This window comes from Biomphalaria glabrata, chromosome 1 (assembly GCF_947242115.1).
Source record: "Biomphalaria glabrata chromosome 1, xgBioGlab47.1, whole genome shotgun sequence".
NCBI lineage: Eukaryota > Metazoa > Mollusca > Gastropoda > Planorbidae > Biomphalaria > Biomphalaria glabrata.
Window position 1 is genome coordinate 27,178,987 of NC_074711.1, and position 15,782 is coordinate 27,194,768.

The window sequence follows — 15,782 nt, forward strand, 5'->3', positions numbered from 1 at the left end:
TGGGAGATTGGAAAAGTGGAAGAGTGGAAAAGTGGGAAAGGGGAGAAGTGGAAGAGTGGAAAAGTGGGAGAGGGGAGAAGTGGAAGAGAGGAAACGTTGGAGAGGAGAAAAGTGGGAGATAGGAAAAGTGGAAGAGTGGAAAAGTGGGAGAGGGGAGAAGTGGGAAAGGGGAAAAGTGGGAGAGGGGAGAAGTGGAAGAGTGGAAAAGTGGGAGAGGGGAGAAGTGGGAGAGAGGAAACGTGAGAGAGAGGAGAAGTGGGAGAGGGGAAAAGCGGGAGAGGGGAGAAGTGGGAGAGATGCAGGCCGATATTTCCTGTAATCCCCCCAAAAGAAACTTACAAAGATACTTATCTGTCTGCCAATAAGTCTGTTAGAGCTAAATGTGAGTTTGTGAAAGTAATGTGATTAAACGCCAACAAGTTTACATGTAACGTAATGTGTGGGTACGATTGACTCAGAGGGGTCGCCTACAAGTTTATGTAACACAAACTCTAAATTGTCCTTTTGTTGACTCCAATCTAGATTCGACGTCGAGTCTTGTACTACTTCTTGAACGTGATCATTCCCTGCATGCTGCTGTCCAGTCTGTCCCTGACCGGCTTCCTACTGCCACCAGACTCCGGGGAGAAAGTGACCCTTGGCCTGACGGTGCTGCTGGCTTTCTCTGTTTTTATGTTGTTGGTTGCAGAGAACATGCCACCGACATCAGAGTATATCCCGCTGATTGGTCTGTACCTACTTCCATTTCATATTGTAGATAGTCATTGATGCATTTTCTCCATTTTGAATTCAAAGTCTTTTTTGTTGTTTTTTACAAAGCTTTTCATCAACTCACTCTGTTTGTCTGTCTGCCTGGTTTAAATTTGTACATGCAAAATTTCTCCAAATTCCTAATCTTGGATAAAGTTGAAATTTACATATTTATTTATTGTTCCTAAAAAATGAAAATACGAATCAATAAAAAAAAAAAATATTTATTTAGTGGTATATAATTAATTTAGTTTGATTTTGATTAAGGGAAATAAATCTTACAGTTCTGATAGATATAGCTATAGATGTACAATTCTTCTTTTATTAAAGTATTGTTTTATATTTTATTGTTTACTTTTGTGACAGTTATTTTTAGTAAAAATTTTATAATTTATTTATAATGTATCTGGGGATCGAGTTCCAAACCTTAGGTCCGTGCACTGAAAAAGCCTACAAACTGTAACTTTTGAGGGAGAAACTTGGCTCCTCTAGAAGCGTTGAGTCCAAGGAGCGCAGGACTTTCTGAAGACTGAGAGACACATTAAGTTATCAGTTCGCCTAGGGCACTTCTTTATTGTAGATGCATTGATGACAAAGTGTGGTCACCTTGTAGTCAATTCTTGCAGTCACAGGAAGCCAATTAAATGTACGCAGGAAACCAGTAGCCGAATCACGTCTTGTTTTTCGTAGGACTACTTGTGCAGCGTTCTTCTGAACTCGCTGCAGCTTAGCGATTTCGTTATCGGGCATAGCACGGCATTGCAGTAGTCAAGTAATTCTAAAGTCACTTTGTGTGAATCTATCCTGGCCACTAAACAAGTATTTCATTGCTGCTTGACGTGGAAAATCAGTCTATGTCTTTTGATTTTTTTCGGTAAATGTTCGCAAAGCATCAAATGTTGGCCTGTTTAAAGTAAGAAGAAATGTTTGTTTCAGGCCACCAGGATTTTGAACGCTATTTTCACAACATTTTGATTTTGTCCGATTCTTTATGATAGACAATGAGATAACGATCATGATTTAAAACAAAAAAAAAATTCTTAACTTGTGTATTCAAGCGTATCGCGTACATGAAAGTTATCTATCAGAAAGTCGTCCCACAGGTCACATCACTATCTAAAGTGAAACAGCGAGATAACTCCTGTCTAACCGTGAGTTACATTCTATCCCAAGAGCACAATTTATTTGATTTATATAGATAAATCCAATCTATAAATTAAAGATGAAACTAAGAGAATAAAATAAAACAAAAAAAATAAGTTATTGTCTAGTCTGAAACACAATCCTAAACTAAATAAGTATCATTTCAGTGGTTAAACTGCTAGAACATTTGAGGGCAAAAAGAATTGAGCGAAATGGAGAGAATCATGAGACAAGAATTGGCTACAGAGAAGAGTGAAATACCAAATGCAAAGTTCTCAGATTCTTACAGCAGCTCCCACTTTCTCTTTTGTTTCAATTTTTTATTTATTTTTTACCTTCTTGGAGGAGAAAAATATTTTTTTTGCCTAAAAAATCAATAAAGAAATGCTGCTGCTCCTTCAGCTTATCAGCTTATAAACTTGATAACATTAATTTTTGGACGAGCGAGATATTTTATTAACAACATTTGTAACTCGCTTGTCAGAAGCTCTGTGACCCAGAGATCTAGCGCTCATATGTGTATATATATAGAAAGAGACTAATAATAGGCATAATTTATTTTATATTCTAGAGATCTAACATCCATATTTTCATTTTACATTTGGTACTGTTGTGTTTTTTTTTTTATATTCATATATGGTACTTATAACGAATTCATTTTATTTCAAACTAATTTATATAATGTAGCTGAGAGGCTTAATTCGCTTGGGTAACTATCAAGGAGCTTGAGTATAAAACCCGACGAGGTATCCCAGATACACTCTCACAATTAGACTGGATTATAGCGCACTGAGCATACTATTAGCATGAAAGTTGCGCTATACATAAGTAATTCAAAAAGATGATACTCAGCCCTTTTTTTCCCACGTAAATCGTTATACTAGAGGTGCTAGAAATGACGTAGAAACAGAAATTAGTAAAATTATGAGCCGTCTATTGGGACCTTGACAATTTCACAAAACTGTCTAGAGCAGGCACTGCTGTGAGGGTTTTCCTTCTTTATAGTTTTCAGTTTTAAAACGATTTGCATTTTTTTTTATGTTCACGTATATTTATTTTGTGTCATCTTTCATTTCCCGCCAGGTATTTATTTGACTGTTATCATGGCAATGTCAGCGCTGTCTGTGGCCCTGTCAGTGTTTGTCCTCAACTGCCATCACCGGGGCACCAACATGAGGCGCCCACCTAAAGTGGTCCGAAAGCTGGCAGTGGTGTTTGCCAAAGCCTTCTGCATGAGGATAATGCATATAAACCGCGCCAATATGAACAACAACAACAGCAGACAACACTACTCAGAGGAGCTGTTTCAACCTCAATCCTCCAAGAACTCACACTTCCAGAGAATGAATACTCACGCAACGACCATGAGCCACCTCGTACAAGCCCCCGGCACCTCGTTCCGCCAGGAGCAGGCGGGAGTTCGTGTCAGCTCCACACACTCAGACTGTAACTATTCAACGGAAGGGAATTCTTTGGGGCAGCCGGTAACGAATAAAAAGCCACGGGAAAGCAAGAGAAGTTTAATGGAAGCTCAGATCTTACACTACCTCAAAGCCGTGTTAGAAGCATACGACAAAAGCCACGGTGAGAGAACTGCTGTACTTGAGTGGCAAGAAGTGGCCAGAGTTTTAGACAAATTCTTTTTCTGGGTGTTTGTAGTTATTACAACACTGACCACTATTTTCTTGTTATTATTAAGTCCAATTACAAAACACGTGCAGTTCCCTAATGAATGAGACGGCTGCCATCTTGTCTTGTCTTTATAAGCTGACAACATTTATTTTATAAACTACATGGGGACAAAGATTTTACCTGGCCTAAGCTATAGCTATCAGTTGCACACACAACTGAATGCCTGTGAATCAAGCTACAGGGAAATAGTGCAACCTGTACGATGGTTGTCTCATTCAAACCTTTAAGTTAAGCTTGAACGCCTCAGTATTGCCAGATCTTGTCAAAAACCTGCTGGCGTGTATGTAAGCTAACTGTGAACAACAAAAGTACTGCCGTATTGTGTAAATAAGATATGATCATCTTTTTTTTTTGTACATGTTTATAACATAAAATGATTTATTCCATTGTTTAGTGCTGTACTGGATGTTGGTCTGTAGTGTTAGACTGGGAGGTAGTACGCTATACACACCTGTACGCTATCATACAGTACATTTTATGTACTCGATAACATGTTTATGGATAGGTAGGACACCGAGATAGTAACAAAGCATTTCAACGCCTTAATTAGCTTCTTTAGTTAAACTTATTATTAACATTCTTATTTCGATTTATTATTCCATTCTCAATATGCCGATATTCAATTAATGTAGGCCTACAGTGCCTAGTTGAATATGTTTTTAACTATAGTGAATTAAATTGTTAAAAACTAAGGGCCGATAACAAATGTCATGCTTGTGAACTTCGTTCTGGACTATAATGGACATCTGGTTTAGTGTTGCATTATAGCCACCATAAGAACTCATGGTCATCCTACTGGGTACAACCCATACAAAGTACTATATATAAATCAAATTTCTTTTTAAGTTTAGCCACGTCAGTTCCAGAAACAAAGTGATCACTGACATTTCTTGACTTGAAATGTATTTATGGTTTATGGAGACATTGTCTTTCATTAAGAAATATGAACTCATCCATCCTTTCTTTCTATCTTCTCATTTTTCCAATATTCTGCTGCACAGTGATGAAATTCTTTTTAAATTATTTATATAAATAAAGATTGCCTGGGACTATATACTGGTACTACAGATTAAAATCAAGAAACTTTTTGGTCAAAATAAAGTTTATTGCATAGAATATTTTAATGCAGTGTTTCCCAAACTTGTTTTGCGGACTAGAGTCTAGTCCCGAATAGGTGTTCACTGAACTACTGGAATAATAAACTAGTAAGACTCCACATGATTTAATCTTTCTAAAAATAAGCAGTGTTCCACTAAATACTCAGAATGTGTGAAGTGTTCCGTGAAGGAAAAAGTTTGGGAAACACTGTTTGAATGTATCAAGTTACAGAAATGTGTTATGTCAAAATGATATCCCAGTCCACCAAGTAGAGAAAAAAATTAAGAACAAATCAGTAAGCACTCATCAACTCTGACATATAAAGTAATTCTAAGTAAGTCACCTGAGAGGTAAGCTATGAGTTCTAAACATGAGATGCAGCCTACATACACATTTTTTAATGCATTTTTTAAAGTATTTATTTCTACCATATACAAAATGACATCTTGGACACAATATCCTACTTACAAAATGACATCTTGGACACAATATCCTACTTACAAAATGACATCTTGGACACAATATCCTACTTATAAAATGACATCTTAGACACAGTATCAAACTTGTTATGCAGTTGTTTATTTTAGGAACCTGCCTATCCCACTACTTATATCTGTCTATTGCCATTAGAGGGTGCTACATCAGGTCAAATCCTCATAAGGTTTTAATTGTTTACGTTCATTGGAGCTGAGTGAAACCTCTCAAAGGAACACTAGCCTATACAAATGTGGCATGCACAAAGTATCAAAATATAAAGCTTTTAGCACTTAGACAATCATCTTGACATTAATCATTGTTACAATATCAATTCAATAGCAATGGCAAAACAAGATTTTTTAAATCAGATAAATGTGACTAGTTTATTTATAGCCTATGAATGCTTTAATTCCTGGGTTGGGTTGAGAATCGTACACACATTTACAACTAAAACTAAATATGAGTATTGACAATTGAACAAAAAAATGGACTCAGATAATTAAAACTAAATGTCAAACAAACATATCATAACACAGTACAAATACAGTGTTAACAAATACAGTGTTACATAGAGACAAAATACTGCTTGAGGTTTACAGCAAATAATTCCAGCCATTAACCAACATTTAACATGGTCAAGTCTATAACAAACAAAATTTGCTAGTGTGATTATTATGATTAATTATGTCATGATACATGTACAGATAAGTTTGTAAAATACATCACTTTCTTAAACCAGTGTAAACCTACAATGAATGATTGCATTAAATGTTTTCACTTATTCTGCATTTAGCTCCATACACTACCACTTCTAATTCAAAGATTTGTAGATATATCAAAAGTTTATATATATATCTATATATATATTGCAACATTGAAACAATAAAGCTAGGCTTCCTTCAGAGTATTGAATTGGTTAGAACTGTATCCAGAAGACTTAAAGGTCAAGAAGTGTTGTAAAAAACTTTGATTTTTTTACTAATGGTTGGAATCTCAATACCGGTACTCTGAAAGAAGCCTAGCTTTATTGTTGTAGTGTTATAATAATATATATATATGGATATGGATAAGAAAAATTATAACACACTGCTGCAAGTTTAGAAATTGACGATGGAAGATGCATTCTCCTGATCACCTTGTCAATCACTTGGTTGAAAATCAGGAAGAGATTTAGCCTCAAGTTCATCATATCATTAAATTGAGTTTGATACATAGAAATAATACCCTGATACAGGTTTAATTACTTTTTTTAACTAAATGCTAAATAATAGTGGTCTAATGTCTGCATCATTTAATAGCAATGTGAAAAATGTTAACCAAATCAATGTAATGATTTTACATAAAAAGTATTTTCATTATTCATCAAATCATATGTTTACTGTTGACATAATAGGTTAGTAGAAGACCATGAGGAAGTTAAAAAAAAAATTACTTATCATCACATAGCCCTGTCTTCTTCCATTGAACATCATAGGTAATGGTTTTTTAAGACACAACCTCCAAGGTAACAAATAAACTGATGTCATTAAAATGTTTTTAACATTAATAGTCAAATATTATAAAGTCTTTCTGTGTGTGTGTGTATACATCATAAAATTAGAGGCTATACATTTCATAGGAATCGTATTATAAAGGTATATTTGGAATACTGATATGACATGTAAACAAAACTCTGGGAAAGTTATCTCACTGGAAATATGAAACACAAAAGGGTATTCACAAGGTCAAATATCATAACAATAAAACCAAATCTGAAATGTGCAGTTTAATGAATGAGAAAAGTACAATCAACTTTTAGAAGCACATGCGAATATTTTGAACATGTTTATAATGAGCATACATATGCACTGTTGACTGTTTGGTTCAAATGGTTCAAGCCTTGAGTAACTGGAAGCTCTAAGTTAATAATTCCAAAACCTTGACCATGTTTCACTTCTGATGCTGAGATAGCAGATACTTTCAAACCATCTTTCTCTGCTGCACCTGTAATAGGACAGAATTATAAATGTATTGGCAATCATGAATGATTCTACTGCTTGATAAACATAGTCATCTATTATTTGTCCATTTTGGGTTGTTCAATTGCAATATAACTGGTTTTAAAATCATATGTATGTATATGTCTTATCAGGGCCTGTCCTATGCGAAACGGATTGGGTGGGGCCCACTCTTGGTAGGGATAAGGATAAGTGAAAATTAAGATTTGGTATTAGAAAATAAATTTGTCTTTGCATTTTATTCATACTTTACTAAGTATAAAATCACCATCAAAGTAATTTTACGAGCCATTTACAGTAGATAGTTTTCCAACAAAAAGCCAATAAACATTCAGATCTGCCTTTTAAACTTACAATCGACTAGCAAAACATTGCTTTTGTATTTTTTTTAAGAGGTCAAGATAGATTTAGATCTATATTTATCTGCCAGTGACTATTAAACTAAATTAAGTATTTGAACTACTTGTTTTGGTTAAAATTCGCCTGCCGTATTATTACATTTTTATTAAATGAAAGCTGACAATGTCTTTTTTTTAATCGCGAGTAGTATTCGAGTTTTCCATAATGAATGACACCACGAAATGACAATTTTGTCTGTTTTTAAGGAGATTTGCATGAGTTTTTAGAAGATTTTTAATAATTTCAGGAGATTTTCGTGACTTTTATTGTATATTTTGCAATTTCAGGAGAATTTCAGAAACCCTTAAATAATATGTTAAAATGGTTTAAATTAATAATTTACACATAGAATTCTCCCTAACGAATGAAACGGCTGCCATCTTGTCTTGTATTTATAAGCTGACAACATTTATTTTATAAACTACCTGGTGAAAGTACGGGGCCCACTGCGGCCGCATAGGTTTAAGTGGCCTAAGACCGGCCCTGTATCTAATGTGCAATGTTTACAATATAAAGGAAATGTCTACAGCCCTGAGGATGACCATAAGTTCTTATGCTAGATATAATGCAACTCTAAACCAATTGTACATGTCAAATGTGCAATCTTTACAATATAAAGGCTTTTCACATTCAAATAAATACATTTAAAAAATGGTGGCTCATTACCAAACCATTAAAATAACTTACTAAATCTTTCATTCTTAACTTGGGTTACACATTTCAATCAATTGCTTATTTACTTTCCAATGACTTAATTACAAATAATTGTACATTGATAAGCATTTCAATGCATAAATATGTAGATCTTGCAGAGAATGAATGCTCTTCAGCATATAGTTCTCAAACATTTCACTTCTGATCTATAAATAGAAGGTTAGTTAATTTTCAAGTACTATTTTTTTTACTGACTATATAATTCTATTTCTTAACTTTAGAAGAATTGTAATTGTACATTATTAACAAAGTCCACTAAGTACAGACTGACTAGCTTTTGTGTGATGTGCTGACCCTAGGTTGAGAAAAGATTAAACCTAACTACTCACTGATGATATCTGCTAAAGACACTGGTTTGTCCACTCTATACACTATGGTCTCTCCATGTAATGAAGCTGCCACCTTGAAAGTGTTGGCTTGCACTGAGGTCAACAGGCTGTGTTCACCAGCAATGACCCCACAGATCTCTAACACCTCCCCTCCAGCACTCTGAAACTCTACAGTGATTCCAGACTTCAGTTGACCTGATTTACACTTGTTGGTAGATGTGGTCTAGCAAACGAAAATAGCATTTATAAAAACATAACAAATACATATAAACAAATGTATTCTTTATCAGCAGATGATCAAATTAACACTATATTAGTACCTGATCAACCAATCATTAGGACAAATAATTAAAAAATAATTTAAATGTAGATTTTTTGTTCAACATCCTTAGATTTAAACTTCAAATGGGACAAATCTGAATTTACACAAAATCACTTGAAAAAATGATACAATAAAATCTGTTAACCCATATTTTAAAATGAAAATGTATTTTAGACTACAAAATTAAATAGTTTAATGCAGTAAATAATAATGAAATTATTATTTTTTTAAAGTTGAATTTTGGAAAATAAATAAAAAAAACTATAAAATTTAGTTCAAATTAAATCCAAAAGCAATTGACTTTTTTTTAGCTTCTTCAACATGTAACCGTTAAGCCCTGAGACATTTTTAATAGTTTCATAATTTATAATTAATAGATAAAATTCCAATGGAAAATAAATAAAAAGCGATGTAAGTAAAAGGGGAAAAAAAAAGTATATTATGCATTTAAGTAAAACAATTGAGAAAAAAGTCTAATCATCTAATACACTACAGTCAAAGCAAAAACAACTATGACCTTTAAAAAAAAAATGTATTTAGAAATAAGTTCAAACTGTACAAAAAAAAAACATGCAGACATGAAATATGCAATGCCTTAAGCCAAACTTGTGCTTTAAAACATTCAACTATCACTTTAAACATAAAATTAATCAGGTAATACATTTCTCCATTTTTATATATTGTATTTACAATACTTGTATAAAGTGAAATAAATTGAGTTCACTCACAACTATCCCAGCTTGCTTGGCCAACACAGGAGCATTGATCAAGTTGAAGGTTGCTTTTTCAATTGTTTCCCCACCTTCTGATGGCTAGAAAATTAGGGGGAGTAACCACCACATTACTTAATGTTAAAATTTTACAGTAGTGTCCCTTGATCCTATTATTTTATGTTAATCAAAATAACCAATATTAAAAATGATTCAGTTAGGCCTATATCTATAGAGCTGCCAGATTGCCGCCATGTAAGTAAACTGTAAAATCTAATTTTATAACCTAAAAAATGGTGCTATGACATTCAAGGCCATGTTGTCACACAATTAGTAATACTTGATACATGGGGATATATTTAATATGATCCCCCTAACCTGTTTTGGACATAAGCTCTCGCAGATATCCCTTGCAATCCAGAAATGCAATGTGAGTTGCGTTTCACGGCACATGTACAAATAACATAATGGGATTAGAATAAAAGTTCGAAAAATTAAAATATTGAACAGATGAATATTGCCTATGATGCAACCTAACGTAAGCTTAAGCAAGAAAATTCTTTTTGTGGTTTATGGGTAAAAAAAAAGATACAGATCAGATAGGAAATGACCACAATAAAAAAAACAAAAAAAACTTTAAGAAAAAAAAAAAATATAGTAAATATTGATTAAATGAATTGTTGGTACTGAAATCTTTGTTAAAGTTATTGGCTACTTAATGCTGTTGCGAAACAAACTTGACCAAAAGCAGCACTGATACATAAATCTTTAAATATTTTTTCTTTAATTAAATTTTCTATTAAATCAGACAATAAAAAATGATTTTGGTAATTAGTGTTTGACAAAAAAGCAGCAATTGGTAGCTCTGTAACAAGGCAAAACCTAATATAGTTGTATTTTTGAAAAAGCAATAGAAACATGCAAGAAAAAAAATATATATGTAATACTGACTACAATAAATTTCCATTGAAGTTAGAGTTCTCATTTAAAAATAAAGGCTTGAAAAATGTTTTTTTTCAAACTATTAATTTTATAAAAGAAGTGTTTTTTTTCCTTGTTGGTTTAGTGTCTTTGTATGCTAGCAATTAAAGATTTTAATGTTCATTGAAAACATAGTTATAGCTTTATATCAATACAAATTCAACTATTATGACTGACATAAATTGTTACTGCCCAAAGTGAATATTAAAAATTGAACAAAAATTCAATACTGTTGAGCTCAAACAGCTCAGTGTATAAAGTATAAATAAGAGGAGTTATGTAATAAAAATAGCTACAAAAACAAACCACAATTGAGTTAACCAAGAAGTTAATTTAATATTTCAAAATTGTCAGAAACTACTCTATTTTCTTATGCAAGAACAACACGAGCAGTCCATTCTTTTCACTATCTAAAGAAGAGGAGGAAAAAAGTGAGCTTGTGATGGACATGAAAACTTGTCCAGCCTCCCGAGAGGTCTTAACGTAGTGTGATCCTGTGACTGGGTGTATTAAGTAATGACATGATTAAAGAAAATTAAATTTGGATTATTTTAAGATGTGAATTTGGTTCATACTTTTGAAATGGGAAGAAAATTGTCACAAATAAATAAATACAGTTACTTTAAGACTGGGTTTTCTGGGTTTATTGGGGTGCTTCTGAGTATCTAATGTTGTGGGCTAATAATTTATCTGACTTCTCTACTATTTCAATTAGCCACAGAACATTACAAGTTTATAATATACTTACGACTTTCACTGTTATAAAATGACACCTTTATTTATCACTGGGAAGTCCGTCTAGTCTTCATAAACCTCGCTGTTTCTAACTATCATCCGAAACAAACTACTTCTATACTAATTGCCATACATCAGGGGTGGGCAACATTTTTGTATCGAGGGCCGCATTAACAAAATTTTGGGAATGGCGGGCCGCATATATATATATGCCTATATACATATAGGCCTATATATATATACTTACAACTTAGAAAAATAAGCTAGCTAACTGTATAATGTCTTTTAATTCATATTTATACTGTATTATACATTCGCTTTTCCTTTTTTTCACACTTCAAATTGAGGGATTACCACAAGAGTTAGCAATTTCTGAAACTAATTTAACGATTTTTTTTTAAATTTGCTATTGTCTTTTCATATCATAACATTTCACCACAAATGTACAGTTGTACTTAATGTGAAGTATTTAACTGTTTTTGAACAAAAGTGCCTAAGAAAAATCGAAAATATCATGGAAGACAACGGCCACCCCCTCCATCAGAACTATGTCAGGTCGTCGCGAAGTGGGCGACTGCTGTCAATCAAAACAAGAACGGAGCGGTACAAAAACTCGTTCGTACCTCACTCGGTCAGACTCTATCACCGCCACACATTGATCAGGGAACATGAAATGCACAAAGATACCTGTGTGTAGTCGCTGAATGAACTCTTGTGTCTGTTGTATTTATGTGTATTTTTCTGTTGTGTTGTCTTTATATGAGAAAAGAGTCCTTGTAATCACAACAAATTTCCGTAAGGATCAATAAAGCAGTCTTAGTCTTAGTCTTAGTTTACACTCGTGCGTAATGTTCCTGAATTGTGGAACTAGCTTTCTAGTTGTTATACTTGTGACTGCTGTCAAATTACAGTCATACACTATCGACCTGTGATAACAGTTGTTGTTTTTTCCACACACAAAAAAATACTTGTTCACTGTGTACCCAAATAATGTTAAAGCTTAGCAACGACGTTTTTTTTAAGTGTGGAAATACTGGCACCCATTAACTCGGAAGTACGGACTTGAACTTCTCTTACAGGTCATAATTTGCATGGAGTTATGTTCTTTGGAACTGAATCAGTTTCTGCACTAAATGGTGGTATTTAGCTGATGGTATTGAAGACTGGTTCCTGATGTCTTAAAATTTGCCTTTATAAATTCCATAATTAAGGAATCCAAATAAGTCTGGTACTATTAACCATATCAGTAGAAACATTTTCACCTTTCAACAAAGGAAAATGACTAAACCTGTTTTCACCTGCTGTCCTGGAGAAATTGGAAAGCCTTGTTTGAATAGGTTTAACATGCATTACATAAGCAAGAAGCCCATTGCAATAGCCACCATGAAAAACATAAAATGTCTTCCACTCTTCATTAGACATATTAGTAGCAAGGTCAAAATCAATGTCCTTCAAAGAACATACATTTCTTCCTTGAGAATTTATATTCTTCTCATTACCTTGTCAATGCTAAGCCATCGGATACATCGGAATATTTAGTTTCTAAATCTTCAAGTCCTTTTCTAAACTGCCTGCGGTTAAGGCCCCCTAGCTCTGATGACTGTTGTTGCATTTTTCTTATTTTATAATATGAGGATAAATCACGCAGCTTTGTGCAAACGTTTCTGTTTAGAGTTTATGGTTGAGATATTCTTTGAAAAGTTGAATAAATACTGGTCTTAGACTTTTTAGAATGAGAGAGTTTCGATAATGTAAAGAGATATTTAGAATTAGTTTTAATAGATTAGCATTTTTATATGTATATACTGTGGGCATACATGATTTCTGTTGGTCTTCGCGGGCCGCATAAAACACTTCGGTGGGCCGCATGTGGCCCGCGGTCTGTAATTTGCCCACCCCTGGCCTACATCATTAGTCTGTCTTACTAAGTCACTATATTTACCCTCCTAAACAATACACAATATATTTATCTAACAAAACTAACATACTCTCTAAACTAGTATATAACACTAACTTTAAGATTATATCATCTTAAACCAGTGACAGAATTATTGAGGGAGTTTGTGTATATTTAGTTGGCAGTAAAATATAAAAGCAAATAGCTGATATTTTTAACCTATTCTTATGCTGTGTCACCCAACCCCCCTTTCTCTTCCAAATCTTTAATGCTGATTCAGCCTTAGATAATTGGTCTTTTCTCATTTCAATTAACACCTATGTGCCTCAGAATGATGGGATGTTAACATTAGTTGAGTCGGAACGTTAAAATGAAAATATTAATCACCCCCCAGTTGATGAGGTTGAGAAATTGCTCTGAGAAGAATGTGAACATGCTGGAGTTACAGAATGTTAAAGGCAAACAAATTTTGCAGCTTTAAAAGTTAGCACACAAATATAGCCAAAAGAATGGACCACACTGTACAAGTAGAGGGAGCATACTACATCTGATCAATTAATTTTTTAAAATGCTTTACTATTATTTTGAGGATTTCAAATGTGTTCAATATTAATTGAATTTTAAAACCCTTTTTTTTCATAAAATAACTTAGAAATAATTACTTCATAATTAAGACACTAAATTATACTGAAGAACTGAATACACAATAGTCAACAATAAAATTCAAAACAAGTAGAAAAATACAACACAGATGTCTTTTTAATGTAAATAGTATAAGCTTGCTTAGTTGCTACAATTCTGTCAAGCATGACTTTGTAACTAGAAGCACAAAATGTAGCTTAAAATACACTATATCTCAAGGGAATTGTATAGTGCCAATGCATCAAAAATTTACTGCTAAGCAGGTCTATAAGTTAAACTTACTTTAATTCCTGATTGCTTGGTATAAATTGGTGAGTTTATAATGTTCAGATTTTTTGGCAAAATATCACCATTTTCAGCCAATGATGTATTTAAATAACCAATCATTACAGATGATACTAATGCAGATCCAGCAGCTTCTAATGACTTTTCTAAAAAAAAAAAAAAAAAAAAAAGTATTAAGTATTACTTTTACACAATTTCTGCTTGAAGAACTCTAGATAATAGCTATTAATAATATAATACTTTTAATACCTTACCATATATTAAAACTTCTACATTATTCACAGATAATGTTTTAGTAAGCTGACTTCCAACTGTGCCTAGTTTTTCAGCTAACTGAATCCAAGGTCTTAATGCAGGATTAAGAGCATTTGCTAGTGCATTAGCATTGACCTAAGAAAAAAAAGGTTATATTGCTGAAGTAATTGAGTTGCATAAAAAAAAAAGGATTTCTAAACTATGTATTTTTACAGCTTTTACGAAACAACACCATCGAAGAATAAAAAAAAATCATAACAGTGAGCATATTGTTTATTTAACTCTTAATAACTTTTTTTTTTTAATTACTTTTGTATAACACAACTTTTATGCTTTTAGCATGCTCAGTGTGCTCTGGTCCTATCTCTTTTTTTGGATCCGGGGAGGGGGAGAGAAGTATCTGGAAGAAGGATTCTGTCCTGCCTTTAGGTACTCTGCAAACATTACTCAGCTCGAATAAGGAATCAAACTCAAGCTCTGATGATAGGCAGCCAAGCAGTTTATACCAATCTGCCACACATCCACCAGTGAACCCAATTTAGCAGGAATTCCTTAAAATGCCTATATCCGTGAACCAACTAAAGCCTATGTAGAACAATAGCGTCAGAATCTAAAAAAAAAGCTAGGGAATGAAACTTTTCCATTAACCATTAAAAATGGCTACCTCAACATCAAAATTGTGTATTTCATTAAATTGACAATAAAATTGAATCAGGCATGTATACAGTAGGTCTAAACTGTAAGAAGTCTTAAGTTAATTAATATTTTAGTTGATTTAGCCTAAAAAAGTTTATATTTTATCTAAAATTATGTTTTTACTTCCATTTATAGAGAAAGTGACAGCTTGGTTACTACAAGCTAGAAAGATAGTAAGTAAAGAGGGGCATGGCTCTCAGGAGTTCAAGCAAAGGGGAACGTTAAAATCTAGCAACTGAGGGCTGGTAGGGTTAAAACTTAAAATCTTAATTAAAAAACAACACAATTTTGTAAAATAAATATTTCCAAGTTTCTTTAAAAAAAAATAAAAAAATATATGAACAAACTTACAGCTCCAAAAAGAGATCTTCCTTGTGCTAAGTCAACAAATTGTTGAGCTATCTCCTCAGCTACCCTGACCTGCGCCTCTATAGTGCTGGCACCAAGATGTGGGGTAGCAATTACATTTGGATGTTTGGCAAGAGTATAATCTTTTGGAGGCTCCTATTGAAAAGAATTCTTTTAAGGTAAATATATTTTTAGGCGTGGTAGTTATTAGCAGAAACAAAAACATAGAAAAACACATAAAACCATAACAGATATAAGCAAAATAATAATAATCTTTATATCCATGAGGAAATGGTCTTCCAGTTTGTGCAG

The 15,782-nt window shown here is 33.2% G+C and overlaps 2 protein-coding genes across 3 annotated transcripts in view; one reads left to right on the top strand and one right to left on the bottom strand.

Annotated features, from left to right (window-relative positions):
* LOC106059570 (neuronal acetylcholine receptor subunit alpha-10-like) overlaps positions 1 to 6,223 on the top strand; it is a 78,495-nt gene extending 72,272 nt beyond the window's left edge. Inside the window, exons 7-8 of the mRNA XM_056030251.1 lie at positions 523 to 727; positions 2,977 to 6,223. Coding sequence (XP_055886226.1) covers positions 523 to 727; positions 2,977 to 3,629 — 858 coding nt within the window. The 3' untranslated portion in view covers positions 3,630 to 6,223. The remainder of the gene's footprint in view (positions 1 to 522; positions 728 to 2,976) is intronic.
* A 687-nt stretch (positions 6,224 to 6,910) lies between these two features.
* LOC106059569 (D-3-phosphoglycerate dehydrogenase-like) overlaps positions 6,911 to 15,782 on the bottom strand; it is a 31,054-nt gene continuing 22,182 nt past the window's right edge. Inside the window, exons 7-12 of one of the 2 annotated variants that reach the window (XM_013217232.2) lie at positions 15,474 to 15,626; positions 14,426 to 14,561; positions 14,169 to 14,317; positions 9,650 to 9,733; positions 8,600 to 8,822; positions 6,911 to 7,143 (exon numbers count right to left, since the gene is read on the bottom strand). In XM_013217232.2, the coding sequence (XP_013072686.1) occupies positions 6,986 to 7,143; positions 8,600 to 8,822; positions 9,650 to 9,733; positions 14,169 to 14,317; positions 14,426 to 14,561; positions 15,474 to 15,626 (903 nt within the window). In that variant the 3' untranslated portion in view covers positions 6,911 to 6,985. The remainder of the gene's footprint in view (positions 7,144 to 8,599; positions 8,823 to 9,649; positions 9,734 to 14,168; positions 14,318 to 14,425; positions 14,562 to 15,473; positions 15,627 to 15,782) is intronic. The other variant, XM_013217233.2, reaches the window with a different exon arrangement.